The sequence below is a fragment of the Anopheles merus genome, chromosome 3L, assembly GCF_017562075.2.
Source record: "Anopheles merus strain MAF chromosome 3L, AmerM5.1, whole genome shotgun sequence".
Lineage (NCBI taxonomy): Eukaryota > Metazoa > Arthropoda > Insecta > Diptera > Culicidae > Anopheles > Anopheles merus.
Window position 1 is genome coordinate 32,372,255 of NC_054085.1, and position 27,914 is coordinate 32,400,168.

Sequence of the window (27,914 nt, forward strand, 5' to 3'; positions counted from 1 at the left end):
ATCTCACCGCACAGCAGAGCGTATGTCGCCAAGTGTGTGCATGTGTGTATTTGCACCACTGAATTCTGAACGTCCACCGCACCGCACCAAACAGCGTGTATCGCCAAGTGCGTGGCTGTGTGTAGTATCACCGTGGACTGCAGAAAACTACCTGCACTAGAACAGAGCGCTGGTGTGGCCAAATGTGTGCATTTGTGTACTTGCTCCACTGAAAGCCGGTATCGCACCAGATTTCGGGTGTCGCCTTGTGCGTGCGTGTGTGTTATTCTCACAGCACACTCGTTCATCATTTTTTTCGTTTTTTCGCTTGAGCCACTCGATTTCGTTCTTCGCTGATTTTGGCAGCGCACGAGGGGGTTTCGGCTTCAACTTCCAACAACAACAACCACACGAGGAGGCTCGGGGACACTCATCAGGGGAAAATCGCTCAAATTAGAGCGAGAGACAGATAGAAAAAGTGAAAGGTCAATATAAAATCTTCGGCTTTTGACCGTTGGGAATAGACGACGACGACGACGACGACGACGACGACGACGACGACGACGACGACGACGACGACGACGACGACGACGACGACGACGACGACGACGACGACGACGACGACGACGACGACGACGACGACGACGACGACGACGACGACGACGACGACGACGACGACGACGACGACGACGACGACGACGACGACGACGACGACGACGACGACGACGACGACGACGACGACGACGACGACGACGACGACGACGACGACGACGACGACGACGACGACGACGACGACGACGACGACGACGACGACGACGACGACGACGACGACGACGACGACGACGACGACGACGACGACGACGACGACGACGACGACGACGACGACGACGACGACGACGACGACGACGACGACGACGACGACGACGACGACGACGACGACGACGACGACGACGACGACGACGACGACGACGACGACGACGACGACGACGACGACGACGACGACGACGACGACGACGACGACGACGACGACGACGACGACGACGACGACGACGACGACGACGACGACGACGACGACGACGACGACGACGACGACGACGACGACGACGACGACGACGACGACGACGACGACGACGACGACGACGACGACGACGACGACGACGACGACGACGACGACGACGACGACGACGACGACGACGACGACGACGACGACGACGACGACGACGACGACGACGACGACGACGACGACGACGACGACGACGACGACGACGACGACGACGACGACGACGACGACGACGACGACGACGACGACGACGACGACGACGACGACGACGACGACGACGACGACGACGACGACGACGACGACGACGACGACGACGACGACGACGACGACGACGACGACGACGACGACGACGACGACGACGACGACGACGACGACGACGACGACGACGACGACGACGACGACGACGACGACGACGACGACGACGACGACGACGACGACGACGACGACGACGACGACGACGACGACGACGACGACGACGACGACGACGACGACGACGACGACGACGACGACGACGACGACGACGACGACGACGACGACGACGACGACGACGACGACGACGACGACGACGACGACGACGACGACGACGACGACGACGACGACGACGACGACGACGACGACGACGACGACGACGACGACGACGACGACGACGACGACGACGACGACGACGACGACGACGACGACGACGACGACGACGACGACGACGACGACGACGACGACGACGACGACGACGACGACGACGACGACGACGACGACGACGACGACGACGACGACGACGACGACGACGACGACGACGACGACGACGACGACGACGACGACGACGACGACGACGACGACGACGACGACGACGACTGGAAAACAAAAAGTACACACACTCGGAGGCTAGCGTATATACAGGCGGAGCGGTAACATGATCGACCTGTCGTAGAACACACCAGCCTACGGAATTGTTAGCAAAGCGCTGGCGTCACCACCCATCGTGAGCTGTGTATCTACACCGTGGCCAAGCCATAGTGTAGGTACCGTCTGCGAAGGCTTACTCACGCCAGTTGGCTAAATGTTGGTCTTCGTGCAGCTCCAATGGAACTTCCCCGTTTACAGGCTAGCCATGTAAATAGACTCAGCAACACTCCGGCCTGTGAAACCCGATGTGCCTTAAGTGTAGTACCCACCGAGCTTGGTAGCGAATATTCTTTTTTTTATGCTATCGCTAACGTGCCAGAAATCGTGTTTTTGTGCGATGAACATGCGATGGAAGTCGATTCACACCAATGCCCATCTCTTCGATCGGATAGGTAAAGGTCATAACCTCGTCTGTCAAGTTCGTTTGGCAAGCATATGCTGGAAAGCGGGACGTTTGGCTTCCATGCTGTTGGGAACACTGGGGGGAATAGTTCGTTGGCAAGTCTATTACGGTGGAGAAATTATGTAAGCGACTTCTTCGTCGTCGCCGAATTAAAGTTTCTTTGCAATATTCAACACCTTTGCCTTACAATGTGGGCTTGGAGTGGGTAACGGTTTGGGAAGTTGGGAATGCAGTTGCGCGATCGATCAGGGAATGAAGAAGCATGTTAATGGCGTGGGAGAAACTTTACGATGCTGATGACCGATGGGTGGATATCCTGAAACATGACTCCAGTTATCGATTGATCGATCGTTTGAGTATTTTTCTGTGGGAACTACTGTACATTGATTCTATACAGTGCCCTATATGTAGTATTAGGTCTGATGATATTACTTTCAAGTACCTTCTGCGCGGATATAGGCATTTCAATTTATTGATATTGCCTTGTTACAACCTACAATTCCGTCTTCAAGCTATTTATGTCCCACTCTCTTGCTAATTTGTTTGGCAATGTGTTTGCAGGAAACATGTCGTTATGAACCCACAAACTGTGCAATTAAAGTTCGAACCACTTTGTTCGTGCTGTCATCGGCGTGGAGGAAAAACTCGTTCCCGTCAACGGATTGCGGTGGATAACCGCAAACGGAATCAGTAGCCCAAGTAACTCAAGAAGCCGCAGTCCTGAACCCCCAGAACAGCTTGTCATCGCGGTATGCACCACGAAAGAAGGAGTGTGGGAGCAAAGTATGAGGGGGAGGACAATTTACTAGGGCTTCTAGGCTGAGGAGGGCAAAAGCCGCCGTTGGTTGTCGCCGCCCTAGAAATAGATACCCACTTAGACTTTGAACCAACCGACACCAACCGGCACAGGTTTCCCGGTGCCCGGTGTCGTCGTACCGCCGATTAAATCGATAAATCTTGTTCCGTTCGTTGTGTGGTGTGGACATCTGCCGCGTCGGTCTGAATTGTGAGGGCATTTTGGATTGGTATCGTGTAATGGTGTTGTTGTTGTTGTTGTTCCGATTTCCTCCCATTTGGATGTGTCGGTTGTGTTGTGTGCTTGATGGTTTGGTCGGCATCTTCATCTCGCGGAGACTTACATTCCTGGTGACAGCCGGTTGTTTTTGTGGTGGCCGGTCCAGCACAGATACAAACACAAGCACACCGCACCGCGCATTCAATATCGACCGAATAGCTCTTCGGTGCGTGTGATATCCGCAGTGAAGCTAATTCCGCGTGCCGTCGTAATTAATGGTTCGCTGTGCCGCTGGAGATCCAGGATTTCTTGGACATCGCTTGTTTGCTGAAATTAGTTCGGATTTAGTCGCCAGCTTCTTCTCTGCGTTGATGTCTATTTTTTCCCCTGCTGTTAAACACAAACTCCGGAGGTGGGCAGATGAATGGGAAATGATAATGTCATTGAAGAATGCGCGGTTAGATAAAAACGACATGAAGGGAAAGTTAAGGACCAAGCAATTCTCCAATAAACGTAAATAATAGCTCGCATGCATCTTGTGTGTCGATCTTGATGCGAAGTTTTTGTTTTGCTCTCTTGCTTAACAAGACTTTCGATCAGCGGACGAAAGGATGCAGTTATACACATTTACTAAAGAAAAGAAGTCTGCAAATGAAACGACATGATAGTTGTCGGAAGCGGAAATTTCACTCCAGACATTGGTCTCCGGGGGCTTTTTCTCGGAGCGCTCCCTCAGATGAAGGGCACTTTTCTCTGGAGTTTCTCAATGAGAAGAAGTGTGTGTAAAGCCGTAACAGAAAATACTCATAAATGAATGTGTGTGTGTTGAGGCAACGGGGTGAGTGTGTTGCACTATTCTTGATCGAAGTTTTCGTCACGCCCTGGGTCCTACTATTTGTTGAATTGTGGTGAGGTGTTTTCGTTTCATTCCGCGCTGCCCATTTGTCCACACAATTGGCAATTTTCACGTGTCATCGATCATGCCCAGAGCGCACGGCCCTTTTTTGTTTTGTTTTAAAGGCGCAATGATCACTGTGTGGAATTGTACGGCACATTTGAGAGCATTTTCAAGCGGCAAATGATTGTTGGTTTCCATTGCCCGTTGTCGATTAGAAATGGAGCACGATTAACTCTTTGTTTTGGGGATCCGATTCGCTAGGAGTAACTGCCAACTGCTGGGACCTTTCGGTGTATAATGTGGTGCTGGTTTCAGGTGAAAGCTTGACCGCTCCTGAGACTTTGTTAACGCTGTCGGTTTGGGAAAGACATTTATACAAGAGTAGGAGTGTATTATATTTTTACAAGTTTTATTGCAAATAATTCGAACAGGAGTAGCAGCTCTAATTGTAAATATAATATTTATTTTTTCAATCAAATTATACCTCGTACCTCCGGGAAGGTGTCACACGCTCCCAACTACAATGACAAATGATTTGACAGATTGCGCCGCCGGCGGCTTCTCTAGCGCATCCCTTCACGTGTTCCATAGCTTCTCGATGGTTCAAAACGGCAATAATCACGCGAGACTACCCAAGCCAGACAAAATCGTGACTCAATTAATATTAATTTCCCATGCTTTAGCGTCGTGAGAAAGAAAGCGTTGTGTGGCTGGGGCCGGCTTGCCGCTTGCGCCGCGCCGGGTAAAAGATGAATGAATCAATGTGGGGGAGTGTACGTATACCCAAACAAGACCGGTACTACCGACTATTACCGATGGCCCTTTGGTGCAGACTGCAGCAAACGATGCCACCCTCGCTGCTTCCTGTTCCTATTCCCATTTCGTGATGTGTGTGTGTGTGTGTGTGTGTGTGTGTGTGTGTGTGTTGCTTTCCCGGTTTGGAGCGTTCCTTTTCATTAACCTGCCGCGCGCGCAATCCGGTGTGGTGCGGTCCATTATTATGAACGGCGGAGCATTCTGTTGCGTTCCCGGTGTCTGCCACCACCGGAAAAGCTACCAGTCGTCGAAGTTGGGAGTGGTGCACGTATGTGTGTGTGTGTGGGTGCACGACCACCGGATCCATATTTACTTTGGTTCTTGTGGGTCTAAACCACCCCACACCCCGTGTCTCGCAGTCGGCACAGGAACTCACGGAATTTTATTTAGAAGAACTGCGCCAACTCACGAACTCTACTTAGCTGCTTCGCCTTCGACTCGCAGTGGTGGAGTGCCACAGACATGCAAGCTTGTGGCTGAATTACGAGCAGTTGTTGAGGTGTGGGCTGCAAGCATCCAGTTTTTGTGTAAGGCTTTTTCGTGTTTCACTCTCGTTTTTAAGGCAAGGCTAGAAGGTGGAAGTGAAAGTGAAATATCGTGCCCGATTGTCTTTGTTATGATGCTAGAAACTTATTTTTAAGTGATTGCTTCGTCGTGTTGTTGCAGTGAATCAGACATCGTTATCTTTATTGAATGGAGCTCGCTTGGGAAGTTGTCACTATATTTAAAAGGCATTGTTGTTTCAACACACTGTTGCATTTTTTCCAATTTTTAATATTTTGTGTTAATTTTGACTCTTTGTGTGAGCTGTTATTAATAGCTACGGGAAATTGAGCTTCAGAATTTATTACTCCATGCCTTTTTCCTTGCGAATTACAGCAGCATTTATGAAAAGATGCATTTTTTTTATCATAAATCCTAAAAATGATGTTTCCATCACAAAACATTCTTCTCCGCTGTGATGAAATTAATCGCAATTAAAACCAAACGCGCTGCTCCTACGTCTATCGCTTTCAGCGTGTCCTCCATACCATCGGACGGATCGGCCGGTGTTGCTCAAGCGCCAATTGTGCCAAGTTTTGCTTCTCTGTGTGCGCCCCTCGGGGCAGCCAAAATCGTGCCGCGGAAAATGCCGCTGTAGGGAGAAAATCATAGCTCGTGGCGAATGAAGCGAAAAGCGTTGTGCCATCTTCGATCAATTCAGTGCTGCTGCTTCCCCCCAATAGAGAGAAGAGGTCTGTGCTGTGCTGTGGGGTGGGTGACTCAAAGGGGGAGCTAAGAGTACCCACAGTCACTACTACTTTCGGTGCAGTATTTTTGTTTGAAGAGGACTCCAACCGAGATGGGGAGATCTCTGTTAGGCAGAGCCATCTATAAGAGCGTCCGGAGAGAAAGAGAGAGTGTGTGAGACGAGCATCATTGGAAGCTAGTGAACCAAATCCAAAAGAAATGTATTTTAAAAACCCCCGTTCACTAGTATGGAGGATGATGTTGATGACGTAAGGAGGGAGAGGACTCGATTTTGAGAAGCGGTTGGTCGAAAATTGCCGCACAGCGCCACTATTTTATCGAGCGGGGCGGGGGCTGCCGCCATTCTGCCTGAGCGAACGCAAAATAGACTTGACAGTGTTGGCGCAGCAAAAGCCAGCCGCCACCAGCGTGCCGGTGCGGAGGACGTAACGAAAATGCAGCAAGCGGTTTGTCCTCCAACGGGTACCAGCGAGACACTCGCTCTATGTGTGTGTGTGTTTCTACTGGCCGTCGAAAACGGTCGTTTTATCGACATTTTGTCGCCGCTCGTTCTCAGTGCGTTTTCAGTGCATTCTCTCGGCGGCGCGTTGCAGTCTGAACCGCCTTTTTGTAGAGCGGACCGGAAGGTGTGTGTAACGTCCCTGTAGAGGGCATGCGCGCACTCACACACACACACACACTGGATGCCCGTTCCTGTGCCTCCCAAACACCTTTGCAGCTCTGGGAATCAAGCACAAGCTGACGTGGTTGCATGGGGTAGAAAAAAGAAAGCAGAAAATATATCGAAAATAAAGAAGGAGATAAAAAAGAACAAATGGTTGAGTGTGGTGAGGAGGATGGAAATGAGTTTTCCATGTGTTGTTGTGCGAATGGTGTTGTGTGTGTGTAGGTGGATGCCACATTTCACCCGTCATCAGTTCTTCCCCGTTTGATGATGCGGATGAAGTTTGAAGCACATCGTTAACAACGTGTTTTGGCGCAGCAGCCAGCAGCTATAGAAGGTGCAGTCGATGGCGCAATATCCCTATGCAAACCATGGCGCAATATCATCAATTCTAATTTGATGCTGATGGCGATAAATAGAAATTAAATTGTTGAGAAGAAATGAAAGAATATTCGAGAAATCTTCATTTAAGAGCTTTATTTTAGTGTATTACAGGGTTTTCCAAGTCACTTTTGAATGTGTACATAATTATTCTCTGCCTTCAAGATGTTTTTCAACAGCGGTCATATAATGTATTTGATTCAAAATCAAATTTCAGTTTCAACACATCACAAAGAACTGTCAAACTCAATCCAGCTCTCGAGACGTGTTGAAAATCATGCTGTAGAAATTAAAAATTATTATGTTGGAAATGAAATGTCAGATCGATGTGGAAGAACATTTTGCATGCGGTGAATAACAATGTTTACATTCGAAAGTGACTTGGAAACCCCTGTTTTGTGGTGCAAATACAACATTTGACAGCTGTTGAAAACAGTCTCGCAGGCAGTGCGAAATGTTTTGGACATTGGAAATTTACTCGGAAAACCCTACAAACGAACAATTAAAAATTATAGTTTGTTGCCATTTCTTTATCGTTTTGTTTGCCACCATCAATCTAAAGGATATCAGCTTCTTGTGCTAGCGACCACTGACAGGGCGAGCTATCGATCCGAGTACCGTCTAGACCAGTAATGTGTAATCTCCAGACATTCGATAGCACCTTATTGCGGGTGGTAGCAAGGGGACATTTTCTTTTGTTCTCGAATTTGGTAATTTATGCACCGGATCCGGGCACTTTGACGGCACCTTGGCCAAGGGCTACGGGCAAAAAGACGTCACAAAGATTGGTGTAGCATTTAGCAAACTAAAACTCTACCGGTGGTGGTGACGCCGGTGTGAAGGTTGCTTCCGGAAGGAAGTTCCGTTTCATGACGCCGTTTAATTTGTGCAGCATAAAGCACTACTGTTGTACAGCACACAAAGAACGAATTGTGAACCAAAAACCAACCTCTCATACACGGCACGAATCTTCATGTGGTGTGTGCGTTTAATTCGGCCCCGCAATCACGACACAGCACACATCATCGCGCGCGTCATGGCGCAGTGGTGCACGATAAAAGGTGTTTGAATAAATTAACCATTCACGGCATTGATGGCGGCCCGTCAGCTTCGCTTTGTTTGAAACGTTCACGAGGAAGAATGAGGAAGTCTTCTTACAAACGGCGGAGGTGACTCAAAATCAAACTCACTCAATCGTTTCCCGTGTTTGATTTGCGGTGGTTTTATGTTGATTTTATTTTATTACAGGTTTTGTTTAATAAATTGTTTTAATATTTGGATGGTCATCCGAATTTATGGGGCGGTTTTAAAATTGCTTACAAATTCTCCAACAGCTTACCAAAGTTGGGGATGATGTGTGCCTAGAGTTGTAAATAAAACCTTGCGCCTGTGGTGAGGAGGTGATGCGCTGGTGGGTGGGTTGATACGCTCCGGTAAGATGACGTTCGCTTTTGTTTCATATGACAAATAAAAGGTGTGTTTGCTGCTGGATAATAGCATAAGAAAAGGAACGTGACTGGTGGTGGTTTGAAATGCAATACCTATAAGCTGGTGCTGGTGTGGCATGGCATCGACCACGAGATACCCAGCTCTCCCTCGCCGTCGTAAAACCGTTCCTCACGTGTACACGTGTAAAATAAAACAAAATGCAGCAGGTGTTGAATGGATCAGATGATTTATTGGGACGAGGAAGTTCACTGGCAACCATTGCGTGTGCTGTGCCGTTCGGTGCGGGTGTCATTTTGATAAACATTCTTTTTTTGTTGTGAAGTGAGTGAAGTGTGTCAATCGTATTTTAAATGTATTTTTTGCCCTGCTTTCTGCGCTACTGATAGAAGCTACTGTACTGTGTGTGTTCTTTTTGTATATTTTTTTGCTGAGCTTTGAAGCGATCAATTCGTACTGCCGTTCCAAGGGCGAACGCTTGAATATCCGATGTCGCCGTCGTGATCGGTGCCGTCCAGACCATTTTTCGGATTTGATATGGCTTCTCCTTTCCTTTCCCGATTAAATTAATTACAATTTATGAGCGATTGAATGTTGTAAATCAATGCAATTAAAATAATACTAATCGTTGCTGTGTTTTCCATTCCTCTTTTCTCCATTCTAGATGACTCAATTGCAGAACAACATAGCAAGTGAAACGACGACGATACAATAGCGGCCAGCACAATCAAGCTATTGCCAGCTTGCCGGTAGCATTTCTTTGCGGGCGCTGTTAAGCCGACTGCTTAAGGGGCGAGACGTCACAATCGAAACGTCTTTGCTGTGGTGTACTCCGAAAGTGTTTTCTGGTGTGTTTCGTTAGGCAAATCAGTTGCATGGAACGCAGCAACTGCTCTACATCTCGTGTCAAACCTCCTGCGACAAATCGATAAAAAGCGACAAATCGACGACACAGAAAAAAAAAACAGCAAAAGAAGAAGAAAATAAGCAAAAAAAGAAAAAGAGTATTACAATATTTACGACCCTTGTGCAATTTTACGAAGGCGGCTCAATTAAACAGCCGCCCGTAGCGGTAATAAGGTGTAAACTAACCGTGCAAAACGAAAGAAGGAGTGTGCTCCGCGAGGGAAGCGAAATTTCGTAGCGAAATTGATCGAGTTAAAGCCACTAGTGAAAGTGCAACACAGCCCCCCACACAACAACAGTGATCGAAAGCGAAAAGTTAATTGAATTTAACGAATAAAAGCGGCTTCTCTGTGTCTTTCTCTCTCTCTTCCCCCCGGTGTATCGGTTTTTGGGTAGTGTGGTGTGTAGTGTGTCTGCCGGGCGGTAGTGTACGCCTTTGGCAAGTGTGTCGTAATCGGCTAGTTGGCCTGTGAAAGTGGCCTAGTGTGTGTGTGTGTGGATCGTGTCCTTCGGGTCGTGTTTCCATCAGCGAATCGATCGGTGGCGGGAAGGAGTAATTGTAAAGGGAGTGCCACTGCCGACAGCGGGAAGACTCAACGGTAGCAGCAGCGGCAGCACCACGGACCAGCCGGAGGAGGACGTTTTTTATCTACAATTATCAGCAGATCAAAACATGAAAATGGTGTTGTCACAACGGCAGCGCGAGGAGCTGTAAGTTTTACTGGCATTTATTTTATTTATCATTTGTTTTTATTTTTAGTGCCAACGGGAAGAAGTTGTACCTGATTGAGTCTGATTGTCTGTGTAGGAAAAGAACGAACTTCCGACGTCCCCGACCCACACTGTTAACTTACCTCGATGAAGTGGTTGGATGTGATTTTCCTTCCGCCTGGACATAGGCGGCGTTCTTAAAATAGCTCCACTGTCCTCAAAATGCAACTCCCCCGCCTTTCTTGCTCAACAGGGGCGCGCGAGGGACGAGAGAATTCGGCTGGTTAACTCCACTAAGCTAACCGTGCTTGAAATCGAACTGCTTTTTTACACACACACACATACACACACACTCCATCCTGTGCCGCGCGCAGTCCTAATGGTCTGGTCGGATCGGGAAGTGTGTCATGAAAATAATGGCCTCACACACAACGGTGGCCGATTGATGGGGGAGTTATTTATATGTTTTGGTGTGTGTGTGTGTGTACTTCACTTTCACCTATATTTTGGAGCACAGTCCATCATAGGGGAGCGGTATGCCCTCCCGCCACTTTTAAGCAAACCCGGTGAAGGGAAGTGTGAAAGATTGGATCGTCGTGGACGTAGGGACGGGTGTGTCTAGGCGTCAGGAAGGAAGTATTAATTTTCTGATGGACTTAATAGACTTCTTTTAGGTATTAAATTGCTCTTTTTACTGCTGCGCCGACCGTGCCTTGGCTGGTGCGCGCTTGACCGTTTGAGTGTGAGCAATTTCGGTTAGGAGCATTAATGTTATTACAGACGCTCACGTGATTTATTTGCTTCGTAGGTGGAATTGGTTTCTTTTAGATTATGTTTTATGATTAATATTTCAACTAAGTTAATCTCTTAAAAGTAGATTAAGGTGTTGTACATTACGCCACAGCATAAACAGCACGCTACAGTTGTTCTTAAGACATTTTATTTCTGTAAAAAGATTACTCGATCGTTTTTTTATTGTTATTGCACCTTGGCCACGATGTCGATTAATGCGCATCGACAAAGCCGATCGAAAGTGGGGAAACAACGTACCTTTGCTTTGGTAGCGCATAGGAATGCATTTGTTTAAATCTATTACACACGTGCGAACACGTTGCTCGCCCAATCGATCGAGCTTTTGTTTGCCTTTTCACACCAATGCGGCATTGTCACTCTCTTGTTTCCTCCATCGGGGTGTGCGGTCGCTTTGAAATTTATTTATGTTTACACGCGTGGGTGTAAAAATACACATTTGCATTGGAAGGCAAAGCTGCAACACCAGCGGAAGCAGGCAAGCGCTTCAGTGGGACAACATTTTAATGCCGCACGGTGTGCGGGGTGCGTCTTCCTAAAACCATTCACATCTCACCTTTGGAGAGAGATGCGCAACCGTTCGAAATCGACTGGCGATGATGGGAAGAGCGCTCTTCTTCCGATCATCCGAAGCGCGTGCGTTTGTGTCGCTGTGGAAGATGTGAATGTTTTGTTTGGAAGCGGCGACCCATCGTCGTCGTTGGGTTGTCGTTGGGTATTTCTATAAATCCTCCCCTCGGTTAAAGCCGAATAGAAATGGACGAGAAATGCGCCGTCCACTTCCTTCTTCCCACCCAAATGGCAGTGTCTTTTTTATGGCTGCGCTGCTGCTGGCTGGCAGCTCTACGCTACAGGCAGGGGCTCCGCTCTTATTGCGTGTTACGAAATGTTGGAATTTTTCGGTGTGTCTATATATGCGCCACGTGTGCATGTGATGGGAGTTTGGGAGGGTGCGTGCGTTTTTTTGCTGCTGTTGCTGTCTGTATTAAAACCATATAAAACATCCAATTCTGTGGAGTGTGGAGAAAGGCGTGAGAGGAGGAGGTAGTACGGGGATATTTCCCTGGCCAGCAAATAAAATCGATTGGTTGTAGAGGGACAAAAAACACGAGCTCGATGTGAGAAGTGTCTGTCTGGCACCGTCGTTGTCGTCGCATCATTCAGCAGGAGAAAAGTGTCATCCGGCCGATCGTACCTTAGAGGGAAGAGTGTTTGATCGTTGCGCTAGTTGGTAGATTGATCTTGAGTTATGGCGAGATGCTGCTGGTGGTGATAATTGCTTGTCGAAAGTGTTACTGTTTCGTTTAACAATGTGAGTTCTTTTGGATAGTGTAAATTAATGTAAATTAAATTAATATCTAATATATTTTAAATATTTCCTATACAGAATCGTTTTTTGGATGTTGTGATTGTAGATATGGAAAGTGCTTTTTTGGTAAAATCGTACTTCTTAGGTCTGCCAAGCAAATATTCTGGTTTATTGATGCTCTCCTTGGACATTATTCAACTGTTATGAATATTTTGCCATAACTGGCTTGTCTTTCATTAGTCTTTAAACCTATCCAAACAAATCAGTACAATGTACAATGTAGCTTCTAGCCTTAGTCGCACAAATGCCGTTGCGGGCAAGGCTTCTACACTATCTTTACCTCAACAGCGACGCGTTTCCTTCCTGCGACGCAGTGCGCTTATAAATTGAATGTCTCTGTGTGTGTGTGCAGTCAACCGATAGGAGTATTACTATTCGCTACGCCGATGACGACCGAGAGCCCACTACCAGTATCGGTTACTTCCTTTAGCGTGACTAATCTCGCTTTTTGTGTGTATTTCAAAATGCTAGCTGTCGGTCCAGCACACACTAGTACGATACAAAAATAAGGAACTGTAAGCTAACAGTAACAAAACATCAATAGCTAAAGAAATAGCTCATTTCAAGTTGCTTCAAGTTGTTATTTTGTTGTAATAATTGGCTTGACAAATGTTTGCCCAATGACAAAAGGCTCTTACACGCTGTGCTTTGCGGGAAAATGATTTTAAGCTTGGTGTCGCGTTGAACAGACGAAACAGTGATAATTTTGATTAAATGTGTCCATTGTTTTGACATTCCTGATATAGTGCAAATAAATAATAAATACACTACGCAGAGGAAAATGAGATTTCAAAACGTTTTTGACCCACTCTGGCTAGCGTTGGACACGGATGGCACTAATTGTTCGTGTGCCTTGGTCTCTTTCTCTCGATGGATTTGGTACAAGTGTGGGCCTTCGCGCACGAAAATCGATGAAACGCAGCCAGCGCCATCTAGTTGTGAGCTGGCGCGACTATGGGAGCGTTACGAAGCGTTATGAACCTTCTGCGTGTAACGCTTCATTGTGGGAATGCGGTGATGATGATGTCACACTCTTCTTAAATTTTTGAAATTGTATGTAATATGACAACGTACTGCAATTATGTTTTTTTTTTGTATTGACAGTTGAAAAGGTAATTTTATCAGAACGAAAGACGAATTTTACCACGATTTGTTATCCTCTTATGCAATGTATACGATCCTCACCTAAAAGGGCGACTTTTGTTAATAGTTTTCTCCCATTTCATCTTTTTGATTGAGATATACTACACTTTCACTCGCTCTTTGCAAATCTCATCAATAGTATGATGCGATGACGTCACTGTGACCACGCCGTCACAGGGTTCAGCCGTGATCACTATGGGAAGAAACGATGGTGAGAAACTGACCGTGGCAAGAAGTTCAAGACTATGGTGCGTGATATCAAATAAGGAAAAGGCAATTAAACGGTTCAAGCCGCTCGACTGTATAAGAGTATATCATTTGAATCAATCTTAAGCTTATTTCACACGCCTTAAATGTGTCCATTGAATCCGAGCGAGCAGCGAAAACGAGCGAATTGTCAAATTTGACGGCATTACGAATTCAGATGCCTTCTGTGTTGGTATGTGGTCCCTGAAAATGATTTTTTTTACGTTTTTTATACTTTTATTTATTAACCAATTTAGTTTCTAATTCTATGTCGATTTGAGCGTAATGGATGCTAATAATATGAATTACAGCGTCAACACTATGGAGGCTCCTAGTCTATTTCCTTTTTTAATCTATTTACATCTGAGCGATTGGAACCTTTCGTTTTGCCTTTAAGCAATGTGAAAAGTGTTCATTTGGTCGAATGATTCAATGTTAGTAGTAAAGGAAACACTACAACTAATCTACAGTGTAAATTGTAGTGTTATGCCGTGGGTGTTACAAGTAGTACGCAAAAACAAAGTAAAATAGATATTATGTTTTCTTTCAGCCAGCCCTAGGAAGTTCTTATCACAAAAATGGTATTTACAAAACAAACCAACAAAAAATCACATGATATCCGTATTCAGTCTTTCAGAATAGGGAAAGTCATTGTTGCTTCTTGAGCGGCAGCGACTCCACTGATACGATTTGTTGCTGCTGCTGCTGCTGGCTAGAGGCTGCCAGAGCTGTTGCTTCCTGCTGCGCCGCCTTCGCAGTGGCCTGTTTGCGGTAATTTTCCAGATAGAAATTCATAAACAGCACGAAGAATATGCTGGCGTTGCATAGCAGCAGGAAGGTGATAAACTTCGGGAAGGCACAGTCCGTAAGCAGCGCGTTGATCGCGTGTCCGATGCAGATAACAAACTGAGCCTAAAAAGAATGGAAAGCAATGGGAAAACCAACAAAATACAGTGGAACAATTCAACCATGGGCGTTGTGCTCTATGCTGAGACTTACAATCTGTAGTTCGGTTAAAAACTGCTTCCAGAAAAGATACTTCTGATAGCGTGGTCCCATCGCGGACAGCATGTAGTACAGGTACATCAACGTGTGGACAAAGTTGTTGATAATGTTGGGCAGTGTCGCATTGCCGCCTGTTAAATAAGTTGAAAAAATAAAAAAGGGAAAGAAAACATCAAAAACATTATGCATTCAAAGATGCAGATCGTTTGCTCGGGCACCGACGGACCCCGATACAGAGAGAGGCGACATTATCATACCTGCGAGGAACTTGGTCAGTATCCAAGCCTCGATCGGGGTGAGCGAGTGGTGGTACAGATGGAGATAGGAAATTTGTGACTTTTTCTTGCGCAGCACAAAGAATACCGTGTCCGCAAACTCGGACAGCTTCGAGAGGTAGTAGATGTAGCAGAGGTTGAACATCTGTTTGTGAGACGAGATGATGATGTGTGAGGTGTTTGCGAGTGTGTGAAAAAGAAGAGTAAAATATGCAGATTTGATTAAATATTCCTTTTTTTTTGAGTGAAAATGTTTTTTTTCCCTCTTCTATTCAGCAACTTACCCGTCGCGATAGTTGATCGTCACTGTAGTCGACCGGTTGGCATGTTAAGCTGTACCCGCGTGCCCAACCCGCCATCAAGTGCTGCGGTGAAAGCAGACGATGAAAATGGCATTGAATTTCCATTACATTGGGATAGGGACAAGGGCACTTACCTCGTAGAACATGTAAGCGCTCAGCAGGACCTGGCCGAGGTTGTAGTAGAAGAGGGTGTTGGTAAGCTGCATCGGTTTCCGGTCGCGCATGTACGTCGGTCCGATGATCAGCACCCAGGCGAGGTAGGTCAGCACCATCCCGACCGTCGGCAGCGGATTGTCCATGAAGGGAAGCTGCTTGGCGCGTGGATCTGGCGCGAGACAGCGGGTCGTTAAATGAGTGTTTTGAATAATCGGTTAATATATACATTTGTTTAAAAAATCAGCAAATCAAACTACCGCTAGCGCTCCTTTTTTGCGTTTTTGAAAGCGATAAAATTAGAACCGTGAATCTGATAGAAGGACGCAGGGACGACCACCATGTGCCTTAAACCTCTTATTAGTTGCACCGCGAATGCAAATGATTGAACGAACGGTTGACGCGGAATGCGTTTTCGATCGCCAATAACAATCTGGCAAAGGTACCAGTATGGTGTGTTGTGTTGTTTGTCGTCATCCAATACCTTCGAAACATAAAAAAATGAAGGTCATGGGCTGGTCCAGACTAGGTCCAGTTGACCAAGCTCATCAATAATCATAAAATCTATAACTGCGAGCAAAGCTGACGACAACAACGTTTGTTTAGAGGTAGGTTCAAAATTGGAATCGCTATTCAGTCGAGACTTTTGATTCATTCAATCCTCTTTCAATGAGGTGCAGGATATCGATTCAAATCACTGTTAGCTAGACGAGGATGAAATAATTTCCTACAAAAAATATTCCTATTAATAGTGAATCGTTTGATTAGGCATGAATTAATTGATTAGTTCCCTTCCGATCTAAACAATTACTCAGCAATTTTGCTTTAGAAGCGATGCTTAAGATATTAAACGCGCAACGCGCCTGCTCAATCGATTAATCTTAAATGTTCTTGAAGGCCTATCAAATGTCGGCAAAAAACCTGACCTTCGTAGGCAGAGTTCATTTACATGACTCTGTGAGAGGCACTGGCACTGGAAGCAGCTCCGGCAAACAAAAGCACTGTTGCGAAAGTTTCACTACAACGATAAATGTGTAAACCGCCAAATAAACAATTTTGGTGACAGAATTGTAGCGGAACACAAGGCCATCGTATGCTGAACGATGTGTAGGTCCAGCGGGATACGCTCGTTGTTGACTGGCGTCAGCAGTTAGCAAACACATGACTTTCATGGTCCATGGCCATCGATCTCTCTCCCAAACAACCTGCAAAGCGCGGCAGAGCACACGGTCAAGTTTATCGACCTGAAGACAAATGATATCAGCGAGAGCATGTACATCTTTTGCAATCTCGCTGACAGATGACAAATACGGGCTGCCCTTCTTCTTTGTCGCTGCTTGTACATTGCATAACTGGTCCATGCAGACCAGTGCGGATGTCGTTGTTGTCGCCTGACAAAGAAGGGTAATTAGGTATTATGATCCACGTAAAGATCCACAACTCTCACTGGTTGGTTGTGATCTTACGTTGTGTTTTGTTTAATTAGGTCAAGCTCACGGTGACAGAGGATCACATTTTGGAGGCAGTAGCTGGTTAAATGGCTCCATCATCATCATCGCGCACACTTGAACTTGAGAAAGTGCTGCTGTCGCTCCGGGCGGCCTTTACCATGAAGCGCAACCCTCGCAAGCGATAGTTGTAATCGTTTTGAGCGTCGCCGCCGGAGGACAATATGAGCATAAACTATGAACTAACATCGTACGCAAAATCTCTTGCCCGAGGCGATCATTAAAAGTGAATGAACATATAGGACATTAACTGCCACCGACGCGTTCAACTACGGACGCTGCACTGGGAAAAGAGGTACATGATTGCTTACAAAGCAGAGCAGTGCCTAAGCGCAATGTGTTCCTCGTCGTGGCATTGATTGAGTTCAGCGGTTAAGGTTAGCTTTTTGGCGTTTTAATGAAGGTTTGGCAGTGCAGAGGCCTTTTGCCAACATCCGGGGGTGGTTAAGAAAAGTGGAACGCTTCAAACCTTTATGACCATATCTTAATGTACTGAATCAATTAAAGATATATTTCGGTTTGCGAATGCTAGAATGATGTTTCTGTTTATCACATAATCTGCTAAAACGGTCTCAAAATCAGCCGTATAGATGCTAGATCTTTGAAAACTCCCCTTTTTCTTGGCGTTCTATATCTAACATTTTTCCTAGACTTATACTGGATTTAGCATTATTAAGCCAAAAAGGTTTAGAGATATCTTGAAGATTCTTTTAAAACATTACATGTATATTGATTATTCATGTAGCAGAACTTGTAGATTCAGATGAACTCACAAATGTCTCACTTGCCATCCCAAATCAATATAGCAAATTCAAGAGAGTGCACTTGATTAAATGTACATTAAGCTAGTGATATAATTTGTTGCAGTTGTGATATCCTTCCATGTATATTCAATTTCTTAGAACGTCGTCTGGAGCTTTGGATATGCCATCTCATGTCTTCTTGTTATTTTATTTGGCGTAACGTCCTACGCGAACATGCTGGCCTATAAAGACTTTCGAGACTTAATTCACCACGCACAGCCGAATAGTCAATCCTTACTACGAGAGGACGGTCCATTCTAGGCTGGAACCCATGACGGGCATGTTTTTGAGTCGTTCGAGTTGACGAATGTACTACGGGACCGCCCGCCGTCTCATGCTGAATACTGAATACTTAATGCTACAATGTAATTGAGTATCGATGTACATGTGTCATGGTATCTGCGACCTGAGTGTGAGTTTTATGTGCTCTCAGTAATTACCTCCAATGAGATCCTCCACCAGATTCCAGTATCGGTCGATTAATCGCGTCCAATTGCGATCTGCCTGATATTCGTCGATCGCCAACTGCATGATGTAGTTGGACGCCAGCGTAAAGTCGGTAAAGTTGTCCCTTACATCCATGTTGTGAGCGATAATAATACTGCTGCTTCGCTGTGCTGCTAATTAAAATAGCTTAACAGTGCCTTCTACTGCACTTGTTCTTCACACGCGCACTCGGTAGAACTCTTTGCCCAGAATGTCAGCAGAGTGACCTCAAACCGCGCTCGTTATAGTTCACGAAAACCCGCTTAATGGTGTACTTTCCGGTGTGTCTCACTGTGTCGACTACAGCGTCACATCTGGGTCAGTGGTGTGGTATCATCGTCAGCCAGTTCTACGTTGACGCAGTTTTCCGAATGCAATCGCGGCACCTTCTTCAATTGGTTTTCACACTCATTCACACTTATATCGGCACACGCATACATGCACACTTGTTAAGAGAACTTTGGAGTTTAGAAATTTAGCACAACATTCACACACGCGCTTGAGCTGCTCAGAAATTCGATGCGATCATCAAATCCAAATCAAACAGAGCTGAGCTGCGAACTGAACCAGCGTGGCTTGTCGAGATGCTGCTGCAGGACTACTGCTGGCTAGTCATTTTTCCGCCCGGAGTTACACTCCGCTGGTGTATCGGAATTGGAAAATTAACAACTCCCCTCCCCCAGTGAGAAAAAAAGGCAGCCGCGACGCATATGACGGATTCGTTTCCCACCCCTTGGGCCTTTTAAAACGATTAGGTCTCTGGTGTACGTTCTAAGAGCTGTTTTGCAAAAATCACTGCAGAAATATTTCGGCAAGCGAGTGAGCGAGTGAGCGAGCGCGCTAACGAACGAGCGAAAGAAAGACTCCCTCTCCCTTGCCGAGTAAGGTGTCGGTGTGTCGCGGTCGTCTTTTTTCCTTCTAAAACCTTCCAAGGACGATAGCTTTTGGTTTAGTTCGTAGGTTGGTTTTCCCACTCTCCTCGAACGCTGCCGAGTTTCCTCCGCCGCCAACCGCTGGGGGTGGTGTGTGGTGCGTTTCTGATCTGATGAACGGTCGAACGGTGGCGGGCAGCAGCGGTGGTAGTGTTGTTATCCTCCCAAGCGAAACTGCAAGAACGAGAGGAAGAGACAGAGAGAGAGAGAGAGAGTGCAATAGCCCAATTCGCCCCAACCGTCGACCTATGGCACGAGAGCATAAGTAGAAATATATGTTTTTTTTATATAAAGCAAAAGGAAGCATATCCTCCCTCTCCACACACACTGGCAGTAGAGCGTTATAAATGTCTCCCCACTGCCATACGCTCTGCTCCGCGCAAGAAAAACTCCTTCCTTTGATGTGTGACGTATGTAATCCGACTGGTACGAAAAGGGAAGGGATATGGTGGTAGAACTAGTGAGCGCCGCGTGCGCCTTACGGTGTTTGGTGTAGCGGGCGCGACGTAACGGTGACACACCACGACGACGGTACATCTGCGCACGATCGCGTATAGCAGATCGAGCCACACGGGCGTACGCCGTCCCCGCTTAGATGAGTGTCCTTGAACACGCGGCGCGGCATGCGAACGGCAAACAACGGTAGCCAGCCCGAGCGCGCGCGCGCCCGCTCGTGAAAACCCATTAGAAGCTGCCTTCTTTGCCAAGCCAGGCTGTAGTAGATGTCTGGATTTGGTGGTTGGATGCTGGCCTGCACCGAAAGAGTGCAGCCAGATAGAACGATCTCGATCTGCTGCTGTACGTATGTGGGTTCGACATGTGGAACTTGCAGCTTGGAGGAGGTTGGCTGCTCACAGCAGAGAAGACGACCCTCCGCTATGTGTGGTTGGTTCTTGTTTTGGACGGTGGTTTAACCTGTTCCTTTTCGCGGTTGCTACTAGTAGTAGCGCCGTGTTAGTGGTTGCTGCCTTTGTGGGTTTTCAAGATCGTACGCTTGAAATTGCGCGCGGTTTTTCCTCATGTGTTTTAGCCATTAGGCAGGGCGCGTATGGGATCGATTTCTTGCTGTTTTGCAATCGTACATAAAGAGAGGATGCAAGATGTCACTCCGGTGATTAGAGTACAGAGGAGACGGAAAAGCTTTGTATGTGTATGTAGGATCGGAACTGTATAAATACAGGGTTTCCCACGATTTATTGGTCGGTTCCCATCAATTTTTGGTGGGTTCCCATATTTTGTTGATGCGTTCCCACGATTTTTTGGTCGTTTCCCAGAATTTTTTGGTCCAATTGTATTGATATCCAATCGGAAAATACCAATAAATTATGGGAACGAACCAAAAATCTATGGGATACGACCAAAAAATCGTGGGAACGCACCAAAAAATCATGGGAACTGACCAATAAATCGTGGGAAACCCTGTAAATGGCAGTTGCCTGCCCATGCGTAAGTTCGTCACTTTAAGTCTTTCGTTTATTTCTTTTATTACTTGCGTTTATAAGACTCTCTTTGAAGATTAGTAACACTAAACACATGTCAAATCAATTCTCCAAGTTGGGCTTCTCTACTTATTCGCTTTTTATTCGTATAAATTAAATGACATTATTTATTTTCTTAGCTTCAATTAATTATAGATTTTAGACGAATTAGATCAATTATACTATGAAATTGATTTAAACATCCTGTATTTTTCCGTCATCACTAATGGCGTCAAAACTTCCACCTTAATGTTTCATTTAATTTTCGTGGGAATCAAAAGATTTGGCTGGTATCTAAAGTATTTATTCATTCCCATCATATAATATTCGCTAATTAGTTGTTCCATCGATTTAAATTTAATTTGAACTACCCCCAAAACCTCAACATTAAGATATAGTTTTATTGCGCTAATGAAGCTGGGCATTTTTTTGTACGCCATCGCTGCTCTCCCTTGCTACTAGCAAAGTCAAACGACGGTGTGGGGGAACGACTGCTCAAGAACGATTGCTTCACCGAATGACATCGAAGAATTTGTACCCTGCCCTCCCTCTTCGTGCCCGTTGCATGATCAGTTGACCAGCTTCGATCGATTGCAACACGTTGGGCTCGACTGCAGCAACCAACCTGTGAGGGAAGCCGCCGAAGAATTGCCACTCTAATGGATATTCTAGTTCTATGTGGGTACTACTTCACTTCCTCACCAGCCGCTTTCGGGTGTGCTTGTATGTGTGTGTGTATGTACAAAGGCCATCTGTTCAATGCTTCACCCAGTCTTCCTCCGGTCGAATGGAGTGCCGAAGTAGATAGTAAATGCTCCAAGCCCTTTTTTCCGCCATTTAGTTGGAGTATTTGACAAAACGGCAAGCTCTGTTAGGTGCCGTTTGCTTTACCAACTTCTACGCAAAAGTTCAACGACATGTGTGGTTAGTGCAAATTATCCACTATCGTGCGGGCTTTGGCGTGGTTGGGCTGTGGTGGTTTCCCTTATCTTGTGAGATCGGTTAATTTCGCAAACGCTTCTGCTACTTGCGCACATAGGAAGGAAACGACCATTTAGGATGATTAATGAGCCAATCATTTGCCTCTGTGTAGCGGTGGGCCCTTCCAAACACACTTCTACATCTTAGTCTGGTGGGCGAGTTTTAGTCTCCTTTCTGGACGTAAATTGAGCCACTAGAGACAAACGTAAGAAGCCCTTATTGGTGCGGCGAAGGTCTGCATCGGAACAAGAGCGATTCTCAATTACGTCGCCGCCGTCGTGCCGTGGTGGTCGTTGCGTGCTTGTGTGCATTCACTCGCTACTCGCTGATCGAGATGGCGTAAAACTGGCCGACGACACTCCCCCCCCCCCACCGTTTGCTGCTGCACTTTTGTCGGTCAACGGCGGAAAACGTGTTTGTTTTTCGCGGACTCTCAAGTTCTCTGTCTGTCACCCCGCTTTGGGGTTTTTTTTTTGGTGTGTGGGTATGTGCGAAGTTCAACCTATTCCATGCGCCGCGCTAGGTAGCTCAATTTTAGCGCGCAGTTTTCGTGACCGGTTCTTGGCATATGGCTAGTTTCGCATTCCCGGGCCCGAACCGGGGGTTCGTGTGTGAGAGAGAGAGAGCAGGCTATGGGTTCTTCGTGGTGCTCCCTAATCTCTTGGTGCGAGCGCAGAGACAAGTACGGTACAACCGCGGAAAAAGTGTTGCAATCTGCATGCACTTTATACGGTGGAAACGGTAACTGGTAGGCCTCGGATGGGTATGTTAACTTTTGCAGCGAAACATTCACCTCACGGTAGTGTTAGTCGGAATGTCAAAGGTATAGAAATAATATATTTTTGATGGTAATTAAATTTTATTATTTAACGAGTGATATATAAAAATGTCTAATAAGAATAATATTGTAAAACTATTTCTATGATGCTAAAAAGTCCTAAAAGCTAAATCAATAACACAACATAAAGTAAACAACAAGAAAATTTATCTTCTGTTTCCTTTATTTTTATCATTCAAATCCAACGGTTTGCTTATTTTTAATTAATTTATTTGATTAATGTATTTTTGTTAAAATACTACTTGAGATAAACATGTCTGTGTTAATTATTTTTAAAATAAGCATTTTATCTTTAAATATAACTCTCATACTAAGCAGTTGGTCAATCAAATGATTTGTCCCCAAACGGACTTTGCTCGGTTTGACACCCCAGCCCGAGTGCGCCGTCACTGCCATCATCGTGGCTTAGGAGTGCGCAGCGAATGGTGGAATTTTCTCTGGCTCTTTCCCCACGTCAACTAATCGCCGGGCACCAACCAACACCCCGTTGGAAGGGAGAAAACCACGTCGCGAGGAATCTTACCCCGCCAAGGTCGCCCTGATGCTAGCAGCAGCACCAGCAGCAGCCCAGTGGCGGTTCAATGATCTGTGATAGTTCTGGCAAATTTAACCGGTATCGGTGTGTGATTAAGTCGCGATCATGCACGAGATGTAAGGCAATCGGTGCAAAACCGTCCCCCATTCGCGCCCATACACGCAGCAGTGCTGCATATATACGGGTGCACACCCTCTTACTCCACCGCCGCCTTGCCAACGTTCCCAGCCCAGCCTCCTTTGATGACTTAACGGACGCGCGACTGCGCGATCACCGTCACCGCCCTCCGCCACGTGAAATGGTGGGCGTTTTCGTGTGCGATCCGACTTTCGAAAGACCAGCGCGTTAACGATCGCCAGCATCGGAACGATGATCGGGGCGGATCCCGCCCTCTGCCATGCGCCGATTATGATGCTGTTTTAAATAATCTGTATCGGGGTCGGGCTGGCACTTGTGGCTGTTGTAAGGGTGTATCGCACTCACTCGGTCGTTTGTTGTTGCGGCGCTGTGTGGAGTTCGCTCACAGTGAGTGAGGGCAATTCATAATTTTACACTAAATCATAAGCACGGGACGGGAGATTGATTTTTTTTTCATGAACCGAAGCGTGATTTACCAATTTAAGTAAAAACTGCTGCTTGTAATGACGACTTAGCGCTCTTAGCAGAGGGGTTTGCAGGTGCCTTTACCTGTCTAGTACAATCTGGGCCGGACCAGTCTATTGGCTAGCAACGTAGCGGATGGATCACCGTGCCGAATTGAGCATCGCGAACAAGATCGAAATCCGTTCCGTTCTGTTAAGATATAGATCTCGCCGCCACAGCAGAGGACAGTGCAATGGGCAACGGAAGGTTGGGTTTCTTATTCAGGAAGGGCGAGAGAGGAGGGTTGTGATCGATTTTGCATTCGTTGTGATTTTCGAGCCCCAATCGAAGGGCGACGATACTGGAAACCGTTTTCTACGGTCATTTGCTATTGAGTCTCTCTGCTCTCTGCTCTACCTCTCGACCGTAGCGCTGCGGAGGTTACAGACTACAGGCTCTACCGTCGTCCGATACTTTGCGCACCGGGGGGCCCCAGAGGAGAAGATCGGAAACTCACGGGTCGGATCGAAGGACGGACTGCGGGGTGTTTATAATTTGCCGCCGGGTGCAATGAGGCGTTATAACACACTGTGCCTGTCTTCCGAGTGCAGAGGGTGTTACTGCCGGTATTGCTCTGCCGCCTGCCATGTGTCCTGAGGTCGGAATTGATCCGTAAAGCGATCGCTCAAGCGCGCGCGCGGGCGCACCGTTAGACAATTTGGCCGCAGGGTGGACTTCGAAGCGCGCGGTTCGGTGAGTGACTAATGTGCCATTATGTTCCGCAGGGGCTCGTATCCCTCGATGAGCTTCAGCTCTTCTCTATCGCTCCGCCGCCGCCTTTTTCGGTCGGAGATAACTCTTTCAAAAGTTGATGAAAAATCACACAATCGATGATTTATGGTTTGCGGAAATTGATGTGCACAGCTCCCCGGGTGTGTGTGTGTGTGCAATATCGATTGGTCAATTGATTCTGAGTAGATTAGTCCACGTCCCGCCCTCAGCACGATTTCCTCTCGGAACGTTCTTGGTGGTTGCGATCGACGATCAATTCTGCCCAATTGATGCAATCCAGCGTATCGATCAAAACACCAGAACCATCATGCTGTTGCAAACCTCCAACAATCAATCAAAACGTGTGATGGAAGCAAAGATAAGTGAATAGTAGGGTCGTTAAGTAGCAGGTAGAACGTGGTTTCTTTAGCACAACAACACCTTCCGCCCTCGTTAATCATCAAAATTAACTTCCAAAAAGGAACACACAACAGTGGTCGCCGTTTCGGGTGGGTTCGTGAAAACTACGTTGCTCGAGATTGGATTTTCAATTTTCCGTTCACTTTTTCGCTATCGGGAAACCTTCGGATCGGCTTGTTGTAATGTAAACATCGCTAAAATAGGATCGCTTTAGTGTCACGGAGATTGACTTCTGTTTGGGCCAGTTCATTGTCTTTGTGTGTGGGGACCGCGACGTACACCGCGTGAGTTCGCACGAAGAAAAACTAAGGTCACAGAGAGAGAGAGAGAGAGAGCGGAGAGACACCAGAAGAAGTGTGCCCTCAAAATGTTTTGTTTCTATTCAGAATTAGACTGGGTAGGGACACGCTTTAAGGTGCTTGTTTTTTTTTTCTAGAGGCGCTTGATCGTCCTTGGGGTGTGTTAATTTTGAAATGAGAATTTGTTTTTAAATTTATTGAGACGGAGATCGATCGGCTGCATACTACTAAATCCGCTGGCACGAGCGTTGTCTTATGGCTCATGTTTTAAGCTACCGATCGAAGGGTTTTTGTTTATTGCGATGGCCCCGACTCGTCCGACCTGCGTTGAATAGTGTCTTAAATTGGGAAGAGCCCCTAGCGCGCGCGGAAGTGATCGACCTTTCCTTGATCGGTGTCGAAAGCGGCCTCTCGTTTGTGGTTTGTGATTAAAATTTGGTTCGAAAGACGGTGCCGCCAGGGATCTGGTTGATCGAAAACCATCGTTGCCAAAAGGTAACGAAGCATGACTTGTATCATGTTTGTACTATGATTAAATGCTCGTGTCGGGTTGAATGGTGGGCCGGGAGGGTGAACATGAATACGAACACCGATGAATAGAGCCAGCCGGCTGGGTGGATTGATGGAGAAGTTCAGACAGGTTAGAGCTAGCGAGTCCGGTTGCATGGAAGATGATGCGATCATGGCAAAACATGCGTCACCATTTATTATTTTGGGGCTGTTACGAATGAGAAGATGATGAATTGTGGTTAGAGATGAAGCCATATTTTTGGTAACATAGTGTCTACAGATCTATCGTTTAATATACAGTTAGTGTGAAGGAGAACGGGTGTGACAAGGCGAGCACTGCTGCTATTCAGCTCTTCCGTTTAAGGCTCGTGTGGTGTTGGGCGTAGTCTGGGAAGAGATTCCAGTTTGAATCTTCATTTAATAGAAGTAGCATAGAGTTAAAGGTTACTCTTGAAGGCTATAGACGGATGCAGTTAATCCATGTAAATGTTAATCGAAAGATAATCAAATAGGACGAACGTTAGATACATAAATGGCTCGCAATTGAAGGGCGTTGGCGGTATTCGTTGGTTGACACTAGTGCTGCAAAATGTCATGAGCATCATGTGATGTTCACCAACGAAAATAATGAACGTAATAAAGGTAGTTTGATGATCATTGCTGATACTCAATGAAAGTGCGTCATGACATGTCGAACGCGACATGCGAATGCTTGAGTGCAACGCGATAATCTGACTCACAAGCTGAGCATAATGCCGTCGCAAACATATTAATGACTTTTACTGGCTGTGAACAGTGCTGCCAAATGTCACTGTTTCAGTCATCAACACTCATGACATGATCAAAGGTAAGACTCAAACAGTTGGTGGACCAATCACATGCTCGGTGACATTTTGTTTAGCACCCAACTCTTGATCACTCACTTGGTCATCCTTATGATAATCATTACATTCTTGGGCCATACTTGTTATCTGCTTTGATAGTCTGTTGGGTAGAACAATAAAGTATTTAAGCGAGAAAATATGCTCATTTTGTTGCTTGGGACCACTCGCAAGCACCGCATATCTTCCATGACTATCGTGATGATCACCAACAGAAAATGTCGCGACCAAGTGTTATTTGCACAAAACGTCACCAAGAATGTGATGGTCAAACCAACTGTTTGAGTCTCAGCTCTGATCATCACAGTAGAGCTCGTGACGCTAACATGATTTTGTTTAAGCCGAAATTTGCAATGACTATGTCAGTATCATTTTGTAGAACTGATCACAGTAAAAAAAAGTCATGACATAGCGGCTGACCATGTGATGGCCGCAAAAATGTCACGAAGCATGTATAGGTCTCATCAATCGTTTTGAGTATCACTTCTGATTATCACAATTGAGTAAGTGACGCTGACATGGATTTTGTTTTAGTTAGATTTTGTATGACATTGACAGACCTTTTGTTGGATGACACTACAGCTTCCTTTTTCCCCCTTTGTTTTCTTCCCCACAGTAACCAAGCGATTGCCGATTACCTGGGAAGCAATGGATACACAGACGCGCTGGAAGCGTTCCGGAAGGAGGCGGACATGCCGAACGAGATCGAGCGCAAGTACGGCGGGCTGCTCGAGAAGAAGTGGACCTCCGTCATCCGGCTGCAGAAGAAGGTGATGGAGCTGGAGGCGAAGCTGTCCGAGGCGGAGAAGGAGGTGATCGAGGGCGCCCCGACCAAAGCGAAGCGCACGCCGAGCGACTGGATACCGCGCCCGCCGGAGAAGTTTGCGCTCGCCGGCCACCGGGCGACGGTCACGCGCGTTGTCTTTCATCCCGTCTTCAGCATGATGGTGTCCGCGTCGGAGGACGCCACGATCAAGGTGTGGGACTTTGAGACGGGCGAATACGAGCGCACGCTCAAGGGCCATACGGACTCGGTACAGGATTTGGCATTCGATTCGCAAGGCAAGCTGCTCGGTAAGTGTCGCGGCTGAAGTCGTCGTCGTCGTTGTCGGTGCACATCAGAGTGTGGTGATTAATTTTTTTGTGGGCAAAATTGC

At 46.6% G+C, this 27,914-nt stretch overlaps 2 protein-coding genes across 9 annotated transcripts in view; one reads left to right on the forward strand and one right to left on the reverse strand.

The window, feature by feature from the left end:
• The window catches only part of LOC121598554 (lissencephaly-1 homolog), a 54,538-nt gene that overhangs the window by 22,823 nt on the left and 3,801 nt on the right, over positions 1-27,914 (forward strand). For 7 of the 8 annotated variants that reach the window (XM_041925571.1, XM_041925568.1, XM_041925567.1 and 4 more), the window contains 2 exons: positions 9,478-10,430; positions 27,374-27,831. In XM_041925571.1, the coding sequence (XP_041781505.1) occupies positions 10,393-10,430; positions 27,374-27,831 (496 nt within the window). In that variant the 5' untranslated portion in view covers positions 9,478-10,392. Of the gene's footprint in view, positions 1-9,477; positions 10,431-12,414; positions 12,553-27,373; positions 27,832-27,914 lie in introns of those variants that run through there. The other variant, XM_041925574.1, reaches the window with a different exon arrangement.
• LOC121598557 (elongation of very long chain fatty acids protein AAEL008004) lies at positions 14,185-20,126 on the reverse strand. Its single transcript, XM_041925577.1, has 6 exons — positions 18,485-20,126; positions 15,715-15,905; positions 15,563-15,643; positions 15,261-15,423; positions 14,998-15,134; positions 14,185-14,910 (listed from the first exon to the last, which is right to left on the reverse strand). The coding sequence occupies exons 1-6, from the start codon at positions 18,624-18,626 to the stop codon at positions 14,647-14,649; spliced, it is 978 nt and encodes a 325-aa protein (XP_041781511.1). The 5' UTR covers positions 18,627-20,126; the 3' UTR covers positions 14,185-14,646.